Source organism: Rhinolophus ferrumequinum, chromosome 24 (assembly GCF_004115265.2).
Source record: "Rhinolophus ferrumequinum isolate MPI-CBG mRhiFer1 chromosome 24, mRhiFer1_v1.p, whole genome shotgun sequence".
Lineage (NCBI taxonomy): Eukaryota > Metazoa > Chordata > Mammalia > Chiroptera > Rhinolophidae > Rhinolophus > Rhinolophus ferrumequinum.
Genome location: NC_046307.1, coordinates 1110769 through 1125079, shown reverse-complemented (window position 1 = coordinate 1125079; position 14311 = coordinate 1110769). Strand labels below are relative to the sequence as shown.

The 14311-nt window shown below is 50.9% G+C and overlaps 1 protein-coding gene across 3 annotated transcripts in view; it reads right to left on the bottom strand.

Moving 5' to 3' along the window:
- Positions 1-12304, bottom strand: part of ZNF496 (zinc finger protein 496) — a 39987-nt gene extending 27683 nt beyond the window's left edge. The window contains exons 1-6 of one of the 3 annotated variants that reach the window (XM_033095769.1): positions 12080-12304; positions 11640-11866; positions 10142-10258; positions 9387-9813; positions 8823-9006; positions 6042-6118 (exon numbers count right to left, since the gene is read on the bottom strand). In XM_033095769.1, coding sequence (XP_032951660.1) covers positions 6042-6118; positions 8823-9006; positions 9387-9776 — 651 coding nt within the window. In that variant the 5' untranslated portion in view covers positions 9777-9813; positions 10142-10258; positions 11640-11866; positions 12080-12304. Of the gene's footprint in view, positions 1-6041; positions 6119-8822; positions 9007-9386; positions 9814-10141; positions 10259-11639; positions 11867-12079 lie in introns of those variants that run through there. The other 2 variants (XM_033095770.1, XM_033095771.1) reach the window with 2 other exon arrangements.
- Positions 12305-14311: the final 2007 nt, after the last annotated feature.

Here is a 14311-nt window from a genome sequence, read left to right as displayed (position 1 = left end):
AAAGGGGGAGGGTGAAGGAATGTAAGGGTTGCAATAAGTTATGTACGAGTATATACAGTGTAATACTAACCTCTTAAAAAGCTTTGTTGACAAAAATTGTTGACAAAACTTGAGTCAGGCTCCTGAACCTACTCCTGGGCCCATCTATGCACTTCCTTGTAGAAACCCTGCTGCTAAGTCCGTTTAACCAGAGCCCCCCAACCCCCACGCCTGATATCTGATCACCCCATATGTGATCAGGTTCCTCATCCTGCACAGCCCCAGGTGGCCTCTGATAACCCTGGCCTGTCTTCAACAAGAATCCTGTTAGGTCAGTTTAGCCAGAGCCTGCTGTGATACAGTGATTTATAATATATATTTGGTCTTCTTCCTTGTTTCTGGCACAGAGCTTCTAAAACCCTTGGAATTTCCTAAGTGGTGAGAGCAACAAAGGTGTCTTTTGTTATGTTAATGAGGTGACTTTGAACCCCACCTGAGGAAGAGGGCTGGTCGTCAGAACCAATCATGTGATTAGAGGGCTGGAGCTTACAGTCCCAACCCCTCCCCAACCTTCAGGGAGGGAAGAGGGGCTGGAGGTTGAACCAATCACCAATGGCCAATGATTTAATCAATCACAACGACATAATAAAGCCTTCATAAAACCCAAAAGGATGGGGTTCAGAGATGCAGGGAGAGTGGTGGGCTGAGAGAGGGCATGGAAGCCCCGCACCCATTCCCACACTGCCCTGTGCGTCTCTTCCATCTGGCTCTTCCTAAGTCATATCCTTTATAATAAGCTGGCAATCTAGTAAGTAAATGTTTCTGAGTTCTATGAGCCACTCTAGTAAATTAATCAAAACCCAAGGAAGGAGGAGGTTGTAGGAACCTCAGATTTATAGCCAGAGGTACAGGTGACAACCTGGGCTTGTACCTGGCGTCTGAAGTAGGGGAGGTGGGTGTGCAGTCTTGCAGGACTGAGCCCTCAGCCTGTGTGGTCCACGCTCTCTCCAGGTAGATATGTCAGAATTGAGTTGAATTCTCAGACACCCTGCTGGTGTTTGAGAATTTTCTGTGGGCATGGGGGAACCCTCCCATATTGGAAATACACTGAAATGAATGAACATAAAAATGCATCATATTACAATTTGTGGGAAGTAACTAAAGCAGTGCTGAAAGGGAAATTTATAGTGCTAAAATGCTTGCATTAGAAATGCTTACATAAGAAGGAAAGTCCTGAATCAATAATCTAAGCTCCCACCTCAAGAACCTAGAAAAAGAATAGTAAAATAAACCCAAAGCATGCAAAAAGAAGAAGATATAGATAAGAAAAATCAATGAAATTGAAAACAAAATAGAGAAAAATCAATGAAACAATGAGCAAATTCTTCGAGAAGATCAATAAAATTGAAACCGCTAGCAAGACTGACAAAGAATGAAAGAGAGGACATATTTCCAATATCAGGGATGAAGCAGATATCACAGAACCTGTTGATAACAGGATGATGAAGGAATACCACAAATAACTCCACATTTGGTAACTTAAATAGGAAAGAACCAATCCCCTGAAAAACACTAACCACAGCTCATCGACTGTGAAGTACATGGTATGAACAGCCCCACAACCATTAAAGAATTTGAGCCTATAATTAAAATACCATTTCCATTTCATCACCCCCTCCCCCGCAAATCTCCCAGGTCACATGGTTTCACTAGACAATTCTACCAAATGTTCAAAGAATTAACTCCAATTCTACACAATCTCTTTTAAAAATTAGGAGGGGAAACTTCCCAACTTATCTTATGAAGCTAGACCAAAAGCTAGACAAAGCTACTGTGTTTCCCCAAAAATGAGACCTAGCCGGGCCATCAGTTCTAATGCGTTTTTTGGAGCAAAAATTAATATAGGACCCGGTCTTATTTTAATACAATATAAGACCATGTCTTATATAAGACCAGGTCTTACATAATATAATATAATAAATATAATGTAATATAATAATATATACAATAATTTATATAGTACAATTCCGAGTCTTCTTTTATTAAAGTATATTGGGGTGACAATTGTTAGTAAAATTACACAAATTTCAGATATACAATTCTGTATCACATCCTCTATAAATCACATTGTGTGTTCACCACCCAAAACAGGGTCTTGTATTAATTTTTGTTACAAAAGACGCATTAGAGCTGATGGTCCGGCTAGGTCTTATTTTCGGGGAAACACGGTAGAACCACAAACCAAAATATCCCTCTTGAATAGATACAAAATCCTTAACAAAATAATAGCAAAGAAAATTCAGCAATATATATAGAGATTTTTATACCATGACAACAAGGGGTTTACTCCACGGATGAAAGGCTGGTTCAATATTTAAAAATCAATTGACATAATCCACCATATTAACAGCGTAAAGAAAACTCAGGACCAGCCCAGTGGCTCAGGCGGTTAGAGCTCCATGCTCCTAACTCCGAAGGCTGACGGTTCGATTCCCACATGGGCCAGTGGGCTCTCAACCACAAGGTTGCCAGTTCAATTCCTCGATTCACGCAAGGGATGGTGGGCTGCGCCCCCTGCAACTAGCAACGGCAACTGGACCTGGAGCTGAACTGCGCCCTCCACAACTAAGACTGAAAGGACAACGACTTGAAGCTGAACAGCACCCTCCACAACTAAGATTGAAAGGACAACAACTTGACTTGGAAAAAAGTCCTGGAAGTACACACTGTTTTCCAATAAAGTCCTGTTCCCTTCCCCAATAAAATCTTTAAAAAAAAAAAAAAAGAAAAGAAAACTCACATGATCTATTAACTGAAGCAGAAAAGGTTTTGACAACTTTGAACACCCACATACAATAAAAACACGCAGAAAAATATGAATCAAGAACTTCTTCAAGTTGATAAAGACAATTTACAAAAACTTATAGCTAATGTCATATTGGTGAAAGATGAACACTTTCCCCCTCAGATTGGGAACAAGGTAAGGATGTCCCCTCTCACCACGGCTACTCAACATTGCGCTGGAGGTTCTAGCCAACAGAATGAGGCAAGAAAAAGAAATAAAGGCATACAAGCTGGAAATACATAGAACTGTCCTGATTTGCAGATGACATGATTGTCTACATAGAAAATCCAGGGGACTTTTATTTAAAAACAAACACGTGCACAAAAAAAAACCTCCTTAAAATGATATATGAATCCAGCAAAGTCACAGAATACAAAATAAACATACAGAAATCACTTGTGTTCCTTATACTAGAAATGAGTATGTTGTCATCAAAATTAAATTACACCATTTTCAATTGCTCAAAAAATGAAGTATTTAGGTACAAATCGTACCGAACACGTACAGAACTTGTACGCTATGAACCACGAAACCGTGATGAAAGAAATCCAAGAAGTCAATGGAGAGGCCCATCGCATTCACAGACCAAGACTCAGGGAGTGAACAAGTCAACGCTCCCCAACTGACACATCGGCTTCACAAAATTCCTGCCAAAATCTCAGTGGAACTTTGTGCAGATACCAGCAGGATACTCTAAAATGCACATAGAAAGGCTAAGGGACTAAAATAGCTAAAATTAATTTGAAAAAGCATAAAATGGGAGACAGCTGCTTGGCTCAGTTGGTTAGAGCGCAGTGCTTATAACACCAAGGTCACTGGTTTGATTCCCACATGGGCCAGTGAGCTGAGCCCTCCACTAGATTGAAAACGACTTGACTTGGAGCTGATGGGTCCTGGAAAAACACACTAATTCCCCAATAAAAATTAGAAAAAAAAAAAAAGAAAGAAAAAAAAAATGGCCCCAAACTGGAAACCCAGATCTCCCTCAAGAGGTGAACAGTTCCACAAACTGTGGTACATCCTTACCTTGCGGTCCTCCCAGCACCCCATACGGACAACTGATAAATGCAAAACCCTGGTCAAAGCTCCAGATTTACGCTGATTGACCACAGTCCACCCCACATGTGGTACATGTGACAGACACCATGTACGACGTTCCTGAAATGACAGCCCTATGGATATGGACGATAGATTAGTGGTTGTCAGAGACCAGGGAGAGGGTGGGTGTGGCTACAAAAGACGACTCCAAGGGTCCCTCTGTATCCCGTGTGGATCAGTGTCAGTAGGCTGGTTATAACACTGTGCTACGTTTCTACAAGACATGACCACATAGTGCAAAGAGCACAAGGGGTCTCCGTTATTTCTTACAACTGCACATGAACCTCCAATTACCTAAAAAAAAAAAAAAGATTAAAAAACAACTTTATGTGCACCCATGTTCATAGCAGCATTACTCACAGTAGCCAGATAGTGGAAGCAACCCAAGTGTCCCTCAAGAATGAAGGATAAACACAATGGGTTATAAACGTACCATGGGACATCATTCAGACTTAACGAGGAAGGAAATTCTACACAGACAACAGCATGGATGAACCCTGAGGATATTCTGCTGAGGGAAGTAAGCCAGCCACGAAAAGACAAATGCTGTATGATTCCACTTACAGCAGTCAAGCCCATGGAAAGAGTGGAATGTGGTGCCAGGGCCGGGGTGTGGGGGAGGGGAGAGTCACTACTGCACAGGTGAGGAGTTTCAGTTTGGGAAGCTGAAAGAGCTCTGGAGACTGGCCGCACGACAATGTGAGTATACTTAAGATTACGGAACACTGAAAAACACTACTGTACATTAAAAATGGTTACAATTTGGGGCAGCCAGTTGGCTCAATTGGTTGGAGCGCCGTGCTCCTACACCAAGGTTGCAGGTTCGATTCCCACATGGGCCAGTGAGCTGTGCCCGAAAGGAGCTGATGGGCCCTGGAAAAACATACTGTTCCCCAATATTCCCCAATAAAAATTAAAAGAAAGAAATGGTTACAAGTATAAATTTTACAATTAAAAGTAGAAAAAACCCTAAAAAATAAGGCCTGCGTGATGGTGACTTTTCATGCACTGGGCAGAAACAGTCTTCAGTGAAGTGACAAAACAGCACTGACTTATCAAAATCTGTATCTTCTGCTCCTGAGGTATCTACAGAAACCTGGGAAATTCAGAGATGAACATCAAAGCTCAAGATACTAAAGTCACAGCTTCCCCTTGCAGTTTTACTGGTCAAAGGTTTATACGTTTTTATTAAAAAATGTTTTACCTCCTTTGGGTAATTTTATTCAGCAGCTATCCCAGCACACAGCAGATGCTGGAGCACACGTGTGGCGTGTCCCATGGGCGCAGCTCCAGGCACCAGACACGCCCACCACCAGGCCCAGGCCCTCCCAAGTTTAAAGTCACGCTAAGAGCACTGTGCTGAGAGCAAACTGCGTCTAGTGTCCTTCCGTCTCCTGCCCACCAAGAACCAGTCACAAACAAGATCCACTCCTTTGTGGTACCCACATTCTTGTGGGAGGAGACAATGCTGTAAAGACTTAATTTCATGCAACCAGGGAAAAGCATTCGGAAGAAAAATTAAGGGGGCATGATCAGAAACCATGGCCCAAGGCAGAAACTGAGCTGGAGAGCGGGGAGTGAGGACGCTGCCACACCCACCCCTGCTCCCAGCCTGTGAGGGCGCCCGAATAAGTAAGCAGGAACACAGGAGGCACATACCAGGAACTTCCCCCAACAAGCCTGCACACTGTGTGACGACACTGAAGTGTCCTGTGTCTTTCCCTCCATTTCCTAACATTTATGAAATAGAATTGCAGCGATTATTATTAAATAAAAATATCCCGTGAAGTCAAAGAATGAAAAGGTCTCCCTTTTTTCCACAGGAGGGGACACCGAGTGCCAAGAGGAGGACAGATGGGGACGCCAGGGCATTTGTTTCCTGCCATCTTTGTCCGCACAAGGCTCTGGAAGGTGATGTCACAGCCAGCCCAGCGAGCAGCTAGATCGTACAGCAGGCTGCGTGGTGGGAGGAGGATAGGCGTCCACCCTCTTAGATTTTCTGGCTGGGGCCGAAATGCCTGTGTGGCAGACAGCAAGCCAGCCAGGGTCCTGGTAAAGCTGCCCTGTCACTTACAGAGGCAAAGTGGGGATTTCAAGTGCTCTTGCAGAAGTCACTCACCAGGGGCAGCTGGAGGGCGGTCACCTGCTGTGCATCCCTCAAGCTGGCTTCCTGAAGCAGGGAAGCCTCTTCTGGAACTGAAAGAGATGAGAAAGAGTGTCTCGTAAGCCCGGTCTCTTTTCTTACCTGCAGGAGGAGGATCACCAGACAAAGCACATGAAAGATGCTGGCAGACCCCAAGGACTTGTTATTTTGCTTTCAGACATGACAATGGGGACTTTAACAGGAAATGCCTGGGTTCACCGTGCCCTGCCTGAGTCCCGATGCAACATCCCACAGGTCCAGGAGCCTCAGCCTCACGATCCGCAGGATGGGAAATGATGGTTAGGGCTCTAGGGGTCGAGGTGTCAGTAGGAGCTGCTGGTGACCTCAGGGTCTCGTCCATGTGCCAGTTGGTCAGGTGTGACACTCCAGAAGGACATGCAGGACAGTGCCCCAACTGCCACCACTGGGAAGTGCAGAGTGTACACTGGGCTACGTCACTGTCCCTTACCTGGGCGACAGGGACCTGGGGCTGGAGGGACACTATTCCAACAGGACTTCTCTCCAACTGCACCTTGCTCGGGCTTCTGTAAATAGTGAGCCACATACCTAGGCCAGGTGCAGCCATGTGAAAATGAGCTGTTTCAAAAGGTGCTCCTTTCACAGAATAAGACTTGGAAAGCTGCACTACTGCCCCTTGGTCTCCTGAAGGTTGACCCCAGGTCACACGTTAAATCAGCATGAAAGCTAACAGAAGCCAGTTCCCTCACCTTTCAGACCCAGGACGCAAAGCTTTCAGCAAACAACAGGGACAAAGCACACAGCAGGGACATGAGTAGCTATTTAGAAACAAGGGTGGGACCACAAGGCAGCTCAGCCAGCAGTGACAAGTGGGGGATCCCTGTGGGAGGCAGCACGCTTACTCCGCTGGCTTACTCCGCTGCCGGAAGCTCAGGCTGGGAGTGGGGAGGGTGCATGGATGTGAGGGGGAGACTTAATTCTGCTCTGTCACACCTGCCACCTTTCCCATGGTACAAGAATACCATGATCACTTGCAAAGCACTTGGAAAACCTTTCAGCCTCTACACAAGACCTAGCCTTTTGGGAAGATTTTTAAGATTAGGCATCCTATGGCTTTTACTGGAGGTTCCTCCCAATGATAAATCACCCATGTGTTTAAGCACTTCCTAGTACCAGACACATCCTGCCTCCTTTTCCATTTTTGATAACTCAGGGAAAACAGAAGAGCTGATTCTGGGACCCAAAGCCCCTGGAGGTAACTGGTTTATGCCCGACCTTCACCAGCATTGGCTGCTGCAGCTTCTCCCAAGGGTGTTCCTGCCACCCACCTACACAGCCCGGGCTGCCTGCACATGCTACGTTCATCTGAACTAATGGTTGTTTCCCTTACGCCTGTCTTCATGAGCTGAATTGTGTCTCCACCAAATTCCTATGTTGAAGTCCCAATCCCTAGGACCTCAGAATGTGACTGTATTTGGAGATGGGGTCTTTCAAGAGGTAATTAAGTTAACATGATATCTTTAGGGTAGGCCCTAATCCATTTCGACTGGTGTCCTTACAAGAGGACATTAAGACATAGACACACACAGAACAATGGCCACGTCAGGACAACTGGGAGACAATGGCTGTCCACAGGCCAAGGAGAGAGGCCTCCTCAGGGGAACAAGCCCTGCCCACCTGGATCTCAGACTTCCAGCCCCTAGGACTGGGAGACAATAAATGTCTGTTGTGTAAGTCGCCCTCTCTATGGGATTTCATTCTGGCATTTCTAGAAAATTTACGCACCTATCTTGACTTTTAATCAAGGAGAGGCTGAAGAATTTGATTTGTATAGAAATCAACATATTTTCACACATAAAGAAACGTAATATGCTTTTTTTTTTCCTAACTGAAAAGCTTATTACAATGCCAAGGACAACTTTTGTGAACCTTAAGAACACACTCCTGGCCTCCCCGTGCTCTCCTTTTCCATCTGTATCTACAGCACAATGTGGCAAGTCCAACCAAGGTAACCCCCACTCCTTAGAGGTCACTTACTCAACCTGAGGGCGCCACACTTCCCATAAGGATCACTTCAACTAAAATCATGGGTGGCTCAGGCTTCCTGCTCAGCACGTTATGGGTATAATCCCTTAATCCTCAGAAAATCCAGTAAGAACCAGGAAACTGAGAGTTTAGAAGCACGGCCTGGGTTATAGATCAAGGTTTCCAAGCCAAGTGTACCTGGTGCCCAAACACCTGCCTATAGCCACTAGCACGCTTTGAACAGACAGTCAGACATGTCCAGGTGACTGAAGCCCCAACTTTGAGATACCACCCTGTTCCCTGCAACAGTATTCCTGTATCTCCTCACAGCATCATAATAAGCCTGACAGCAGGAGTTGTTTAGCCAGGGAAAGAGATTTGGGGAGAGACAAGAGGACGTGGTCACACTTGGCTCCTGACACAGGCCCTGCTGGGACAGCAACAGTGCCCAGCTGTCCCCCAAAATGAAAAAGCCCAGAGATACACCTCCACCCCGCCCCCAGAAAGGAGATGGTACAGCCTCAAAAGCACCACCCGATAGAAGTGGTCCCTCTGAGCAGACTGGCACCATGAAAAGGACAAACACTCTCAGGAGATTCTGATTCTATTGCTTTAGAGAGGAACTCAGACCTTGAAAATGGTTCGTGGCTCCTCAGGGGATAAGAGAGAACACTGAGGTCTGAGGTCCAAAGCCAGCAGCTAGGCACAGGGTGGGGTTGCAGGCCCCTGGCCCCATTCCCCCAGGCTCCCTACCTGGGTCTCCGCTGAGCTGACCTGGAGGTCTGCTTGGGAGCCCTTGGCCCTGACATAGGGCCAAGAGCTGGGCGTCTTGGCTCTTTGCAAGGTGGCTCTGGGGCTCTGCTGACAGCCGCTCTTGCTCCTGGTCCCGAGGGCCGTCACCATCGTCAATCACCACAGGGTCTTCACAGTGCTTGAGCTGCAATCCACACAGGTTTTCTCAGGGCTTGGTGGAAAGGTCCCTAGCCAGGGTCCGTGGCTGTACCGGGACTGGGCAAACCCCCTCTCTGGGCCTGCTGACCACTGGAGGCTCTGTCCAGGTCTTGGACAGGGCTGGAAAGAGGTATGACTTCACCATCACTCTATTTAGAGGCCTTAGGGAATGTAACCTGCTTTACTGAGACACCAACTCCCCTGTGGGCCTGACCAAAGCACCACTTCTAGTCAGAATGCCTCAGCCCTGGACAAAGGACGTGTAACCCCACCAAAGCAAAGGGTGGCACCCCACTCCACACCCACTGCCCAGGCTGCTCTTTCCCTCCCCTCCCACCCTCCTTCCACCCCAGCCCCTCTGCTCACCCACTGCCAGGGTCTCCCTGGCTCCCGTTCCAGCGCCTCCACTGCAGCCACAGCCTGCTCGCCGCTCTCGGGCTCCTGGGCCCGCACCCAGCCCTGGATCTCGCGGGGCAGGATGGCCAGGAACTGCTCCAGCACCAGCAGCTCCAGGATCTGCTCCTTGCTGTGCCGCTCGGGCCTCAGCCAGCCACGGCATAGGTCCCAGAGGCGCTGCAGGGCCTCACGGGGGCCCGCTGCCTCCTGGTAGCGGAAGCGGCGAAAGAGGCGGCGAGAGGACTCGGGGCTGGGAAGCTCCCCCTGAGGGCCAGGGCTCTCTCCTGGCGGGCTCCTCATTTTCCTGGGCTCCTCACTTTCCTTCGGAGCCAAGACTCGGGGGCACAGGGCTGTGGGCATGATGGGATTTGATGGGGGTCAGCAGCAGAAGACGACCCTATTTCCAAACAGAAATCACTGGCTTCAATGCTCTGGTCTCCTGCAGTGGGTTCTGGGGGTGCCGATGGGGAAAATGACAAGGCCCAAAGACAGCCCTTGGAAGAAACCTTGGGACATGTGATGAGTCAGTGTGGTGGGTCCTTACACAAATGAAAAGAGAAGGACCACCCCCCTAAAAGCATCATTACGTGCTCCCCTAATTGGGCAAGCAGACAAACAAGGCAGGGGAGTCCAGGAGAAAAGTGGTGGCTTTTCAACATGACACTGGCGTTCGGAGCATCTAGGGCTACATGCAGGAAAGAGAAGGAATTAAGACTATGTGGTACCTTCGGTGGTCAGGTCCTCTTGGAAAGGACCTGAGACGGAGGAGCCAAGTAGGCTGCTATCTTGGGGCTTCTGAGCCAAAGTCACTGTCCTCGCGCTTGAGACCTTTACAATATGGGCTGGAAAGACAAAGACAGATGTGCAGGGAAGATCTTGCCTTGAAAGCACATCCGGGATGAGAAACCCACTATGCCAGAGGCCAGGGCCAACTCTTGGTGCTGGGCCTGCTGGATTGTCAGAGCCAAAACGCCCGGCGCAGCAGGAGTCTGCACTGGGAGACAGGGGTGAAACACACGGCTGAGAAGATACCCACACAAGAGATGGGACGATTAAAAGTGACAGCCACACCCAGACTTTCCTGGAGAAAAATAACGGCTATGCATTTTAAAACACCAGCATTTAAAAAACACCAGCACTTTCAGCTTAGTCTCGTCTGACTCAGTCAAGTCTGCATAGTGAACTTTAGTGTATATTTAAAGATGCCTTGACCCTTAACCTTGCTCCACCTGCCTTCCCTACACTTGTCATCTTCCAACCATGCTAAAGGCAGCCCCACACACTTCCCCAGGCAGGACAGAGGTGGGCACAGCCCCCACATCAGTGAACATCCCCCGTGAACACACACAGGGCCCTATTAGAGTCACGGTCACTACTCACAGACTATGGGACCCAGAGAGAGTGAGGACAAATGGGGATGCACACAGTTGCCTGCCCCACCCTCAGGCCTCTAAGACCCTGGACACAGTCACTGGCTCTTCACACCCCAATTGTATGAGGCCTAACCTTAACCTCCAACCACTCAGTGGCCCGCAAGGGTCCCATGTGGAATGCCGGCCTCACTCCTATTTCCCAGAAAGACAAGTAGGGCCAGAAGAGCCACAAAGCCACAGAATGGCAGAAAAACCCAAGTGTCTGGACCACTTTGCTTTCCAACATAAAACAAATACGGACTGGCAGAAAAGGATTCAAGGAATCTGGCTGGGCACCTTACAGCTTGTCCCACAGTGGATTTCCTTCAGTGTCTGCTCCTGCATCTGGAACACAGTCTCAGCCCCTCTCAGCCCCACCTGCCCCCACCTGTCTCCGAACTCAGCCAACACACATCTAAAGGGCCTCTGGATTCCTCAGGTTCCCCGCCCCCCCCAACCTAGGGGACCCGGGCCCCACCCTCAGCACTGTGTCTACTGAGGATCAGCCCTAATCAGATAGTGGCGTGCCTCTTTGTCATCCAGGCACCTGGCGCGTAGGAGGCTCAGGAGTGATGCCTGATGAATGAAGGAACGTAGGTACGGGAGGATCCCGCGGGGCGGGGGGTGCTTAAAGCAGCTCGTGGAGGAGGGACCGAGCAGGATCCGCAGAGAGGATAGGGGAAGGCATTCTAGGCCAGGAAAAGGGCGAGCTTTTCCTCGCCCCCCCTCTCTCCCGCTTCCCTTCCTACACACACACACACACACACACGCACGCGCGCGCCTCCAGTACCACGAGCTCTCAGCTCCTCACCTCACAGCCTGGAACTCCTTCCCGGCGTCTAACTCAAACCCCTCCTGCGGCGGCGTTAGTCTCCGCAGCTGCTCCGCATCCTTGCAGGCCCGCCTCCCGGTGTCCTTCCCGAAGCGGGCTCTCTGCAGGGCCCGACTCCGTCCCTGGCCAGCCGAGCCCCGTCTCTTGCTCATCCAGAAAACCACGGCTCCGCTTGGGAGGGAACCAGTGGGAGCAAATGGAGGCGCCTGAAAAACATTCATGTTGCCTTATCCCCCGCCCGCAGATCAACCGACGCTCGGCTCCGGGATGGGGGCGCGCGGGGCCGGGGACGCGCGGAGCCGAGGGTCCGGGGAGCACCCCGGGCCGAGAGTCCGAGAGGCGCGCGGGCCCGGGGCGCCCGGAGCCGAGGGAAGCGCGGGAGGACGCCGCGCGGGCCGCTGGAGCCCCGCCGTACTCACCCCCGCGGCGCGTCCCCGTGGGCAAGCCGTGCAGGCCAGGCCGCCGCCGGAGCCCGCCGGACGCGGAGGAAAGGAAAGACCGGACCCTCCGGCTCCCTCCCCTGGGACACTTCCTGCTCCGCTCTAGGACCGCGGAGGTCTCCGCGTCTCACTGGTTCGCTCCCCGCCCCCCGGCCGAGGTGTGCTCGGGGGTGACATCCGACACCCCCGGCCCGCGCGCCGCCCCGCCCTGCTCCGCGCGCGTCCCGGCTCCGGCGCCGGCCGGGGTGTGGGCCCCGCCGCCAGGCCCGGCCTCCCCGCGGGCTCGCGCGGTGGACGCGCGCCCGGGGGGCGGGAGGTGGGACCAGGGACGGCGTCCGCGGGCGGAGGCAGAGGACACGGTCCGCACCAGGGTGCGCGACGTGAGAAGGCGCATGGGGGCTCCTCCCCACTGTCCTCCCCACTCCCGCGCCCCCCGGGTTTGTGGACGTCCGGAAGGGCAGATCCAGGAGCCGGGGCTAAAGGCTGGAATCGGGAAAGGGAGCAGCTCCATTTCGGAATCCCCTGGTGACCGCCCCCGGCAGACCCCACCCCCAGGCGTCCCAACCCCCTCCTCTCCATTCGCGCGCGGCCGCTGAGGGAAAACGTAGGACGGGAGAAAAGAAGACCCTCCACTCCCCGCCTGGTCTGCTGTGGGATGCTCCAGGTGTCAGCTCGCACTCTCGGGATGAAGCCGATTTGCGGAGTTTCACTTTAAGAAAGTCAGCCCGCTATGCGGCCCTTCTGAGCATCCGATCAAGGCTGGGGAGTGCGCAGGGGGCGCCGGTGAACCCCACCCCAGCGGCTGGTCGGGGAGCTGTGCTGGCTGTTCGTACTGAAGCGGAGGCGCAGGAAGAGGTCAGGGGACTTTGGAAGTCAAGTAGCAGTTGAGGGGCAAGCAGGAATTAGAGCCTCCAGACCCCTCAGACACGGTGATTTGCCACTATCCTATGCTGAACATAACCCCAAAGTCAGGAGGAGTCTTCCCGGGTCCCCCTTAGATTGGGAGAAAGCGCATTCCGGGTTCCTGAGCAGTCGGATTCCCTTCAACCTTCTCTTCCGTGCGTCCCTGCACTGAAATTGGACTCTCCCAAGGAACAGAACGTTGTCTCCGTCTACCAGAAAGTCACCAACTACAGACACCTCTGTTTCCGGCAGGCCTTCTTTCAAGGACAAGCAGAACAAACCAGTTAACCCAAAGAAAATGGTATGGTGAAGAGGCTGGGGTGGAGTTCGGTGGACCCAGGCACCGGACCCTTGCCCTGTGGTTCTCATTCCATGGCCTGGTGCCTCCTGTTTCTTTTCCTAAATTACAAAGTATCACTCCTGACCAGTGGAGTTAATTGGGAGCCACCATATGTCAAATGTCTGGACTCTGACTAAAGCAGATGGACAAAAGCAAAGGAGTGAAGCTCTTTTTAGTGAACAGCGATTGTTCCCTCAAATGCCAGATGCTGGCAGGGTCACCCAGAGCTTACCTGGAGCCTGTGGATACCAATGGGAGCCAGCCTCTTCCGACTTCACAGTTACGCTCCTGTCCACCCCAGCCCAGGAGCACAAGCAGGCACCATGGCTCCCTTGGCCTAGGAGGAAAGGTGGCCCCTGAGGAACTAAGGATCAGCAAGGCAGGCAGAGCTTGTGCTTTAGCAAGCAGCGCAGCCTGTGGCACCGCTCTGCAGGTACAGACCCTCTGCTAGAGCTCCCGGCCGTGACTAGCTGGGCACCAGCTGCTGACTGTTGAGAACCTGTGCTCATGGCTCTGCCCAGTGCAGCCCTAAAGCAGGTAAAATGCAGAGCCCAGAGATTGCTGGCACACAGCATCAGGTCAGTCCCCACTGCCCTCCCTGCAAACTTACCCCCTCAGCTAAGGAGTTACCCTTACTCTGCATTTTTCTGTAGTTCCAGAAGCACAGGGGGTTGAATCAGAGCACGTGGGTTAAATCCTGCCTCGATTCCTCACCAGGTGATCTCAGGCCTACTTAAACTTTCTGTGCTTCAGTTTCCTCACCCAGAAAACAGAGATGACGTTGTCTACCTCACTGGGTGGACTTGTGGGATCATTTGTCATTCAACGTATACTAGGCTCTACTAGTATACTAGGCACCTACTAGGCTCTCTCGTAGTGCTAGGTGCCTTTCCAGGTGCTCAGAATATTTTTCAGATGATATTAACATTTAAGTTAGTCGACTTTGAGTAAAGCAGGTTGCCCTCCAT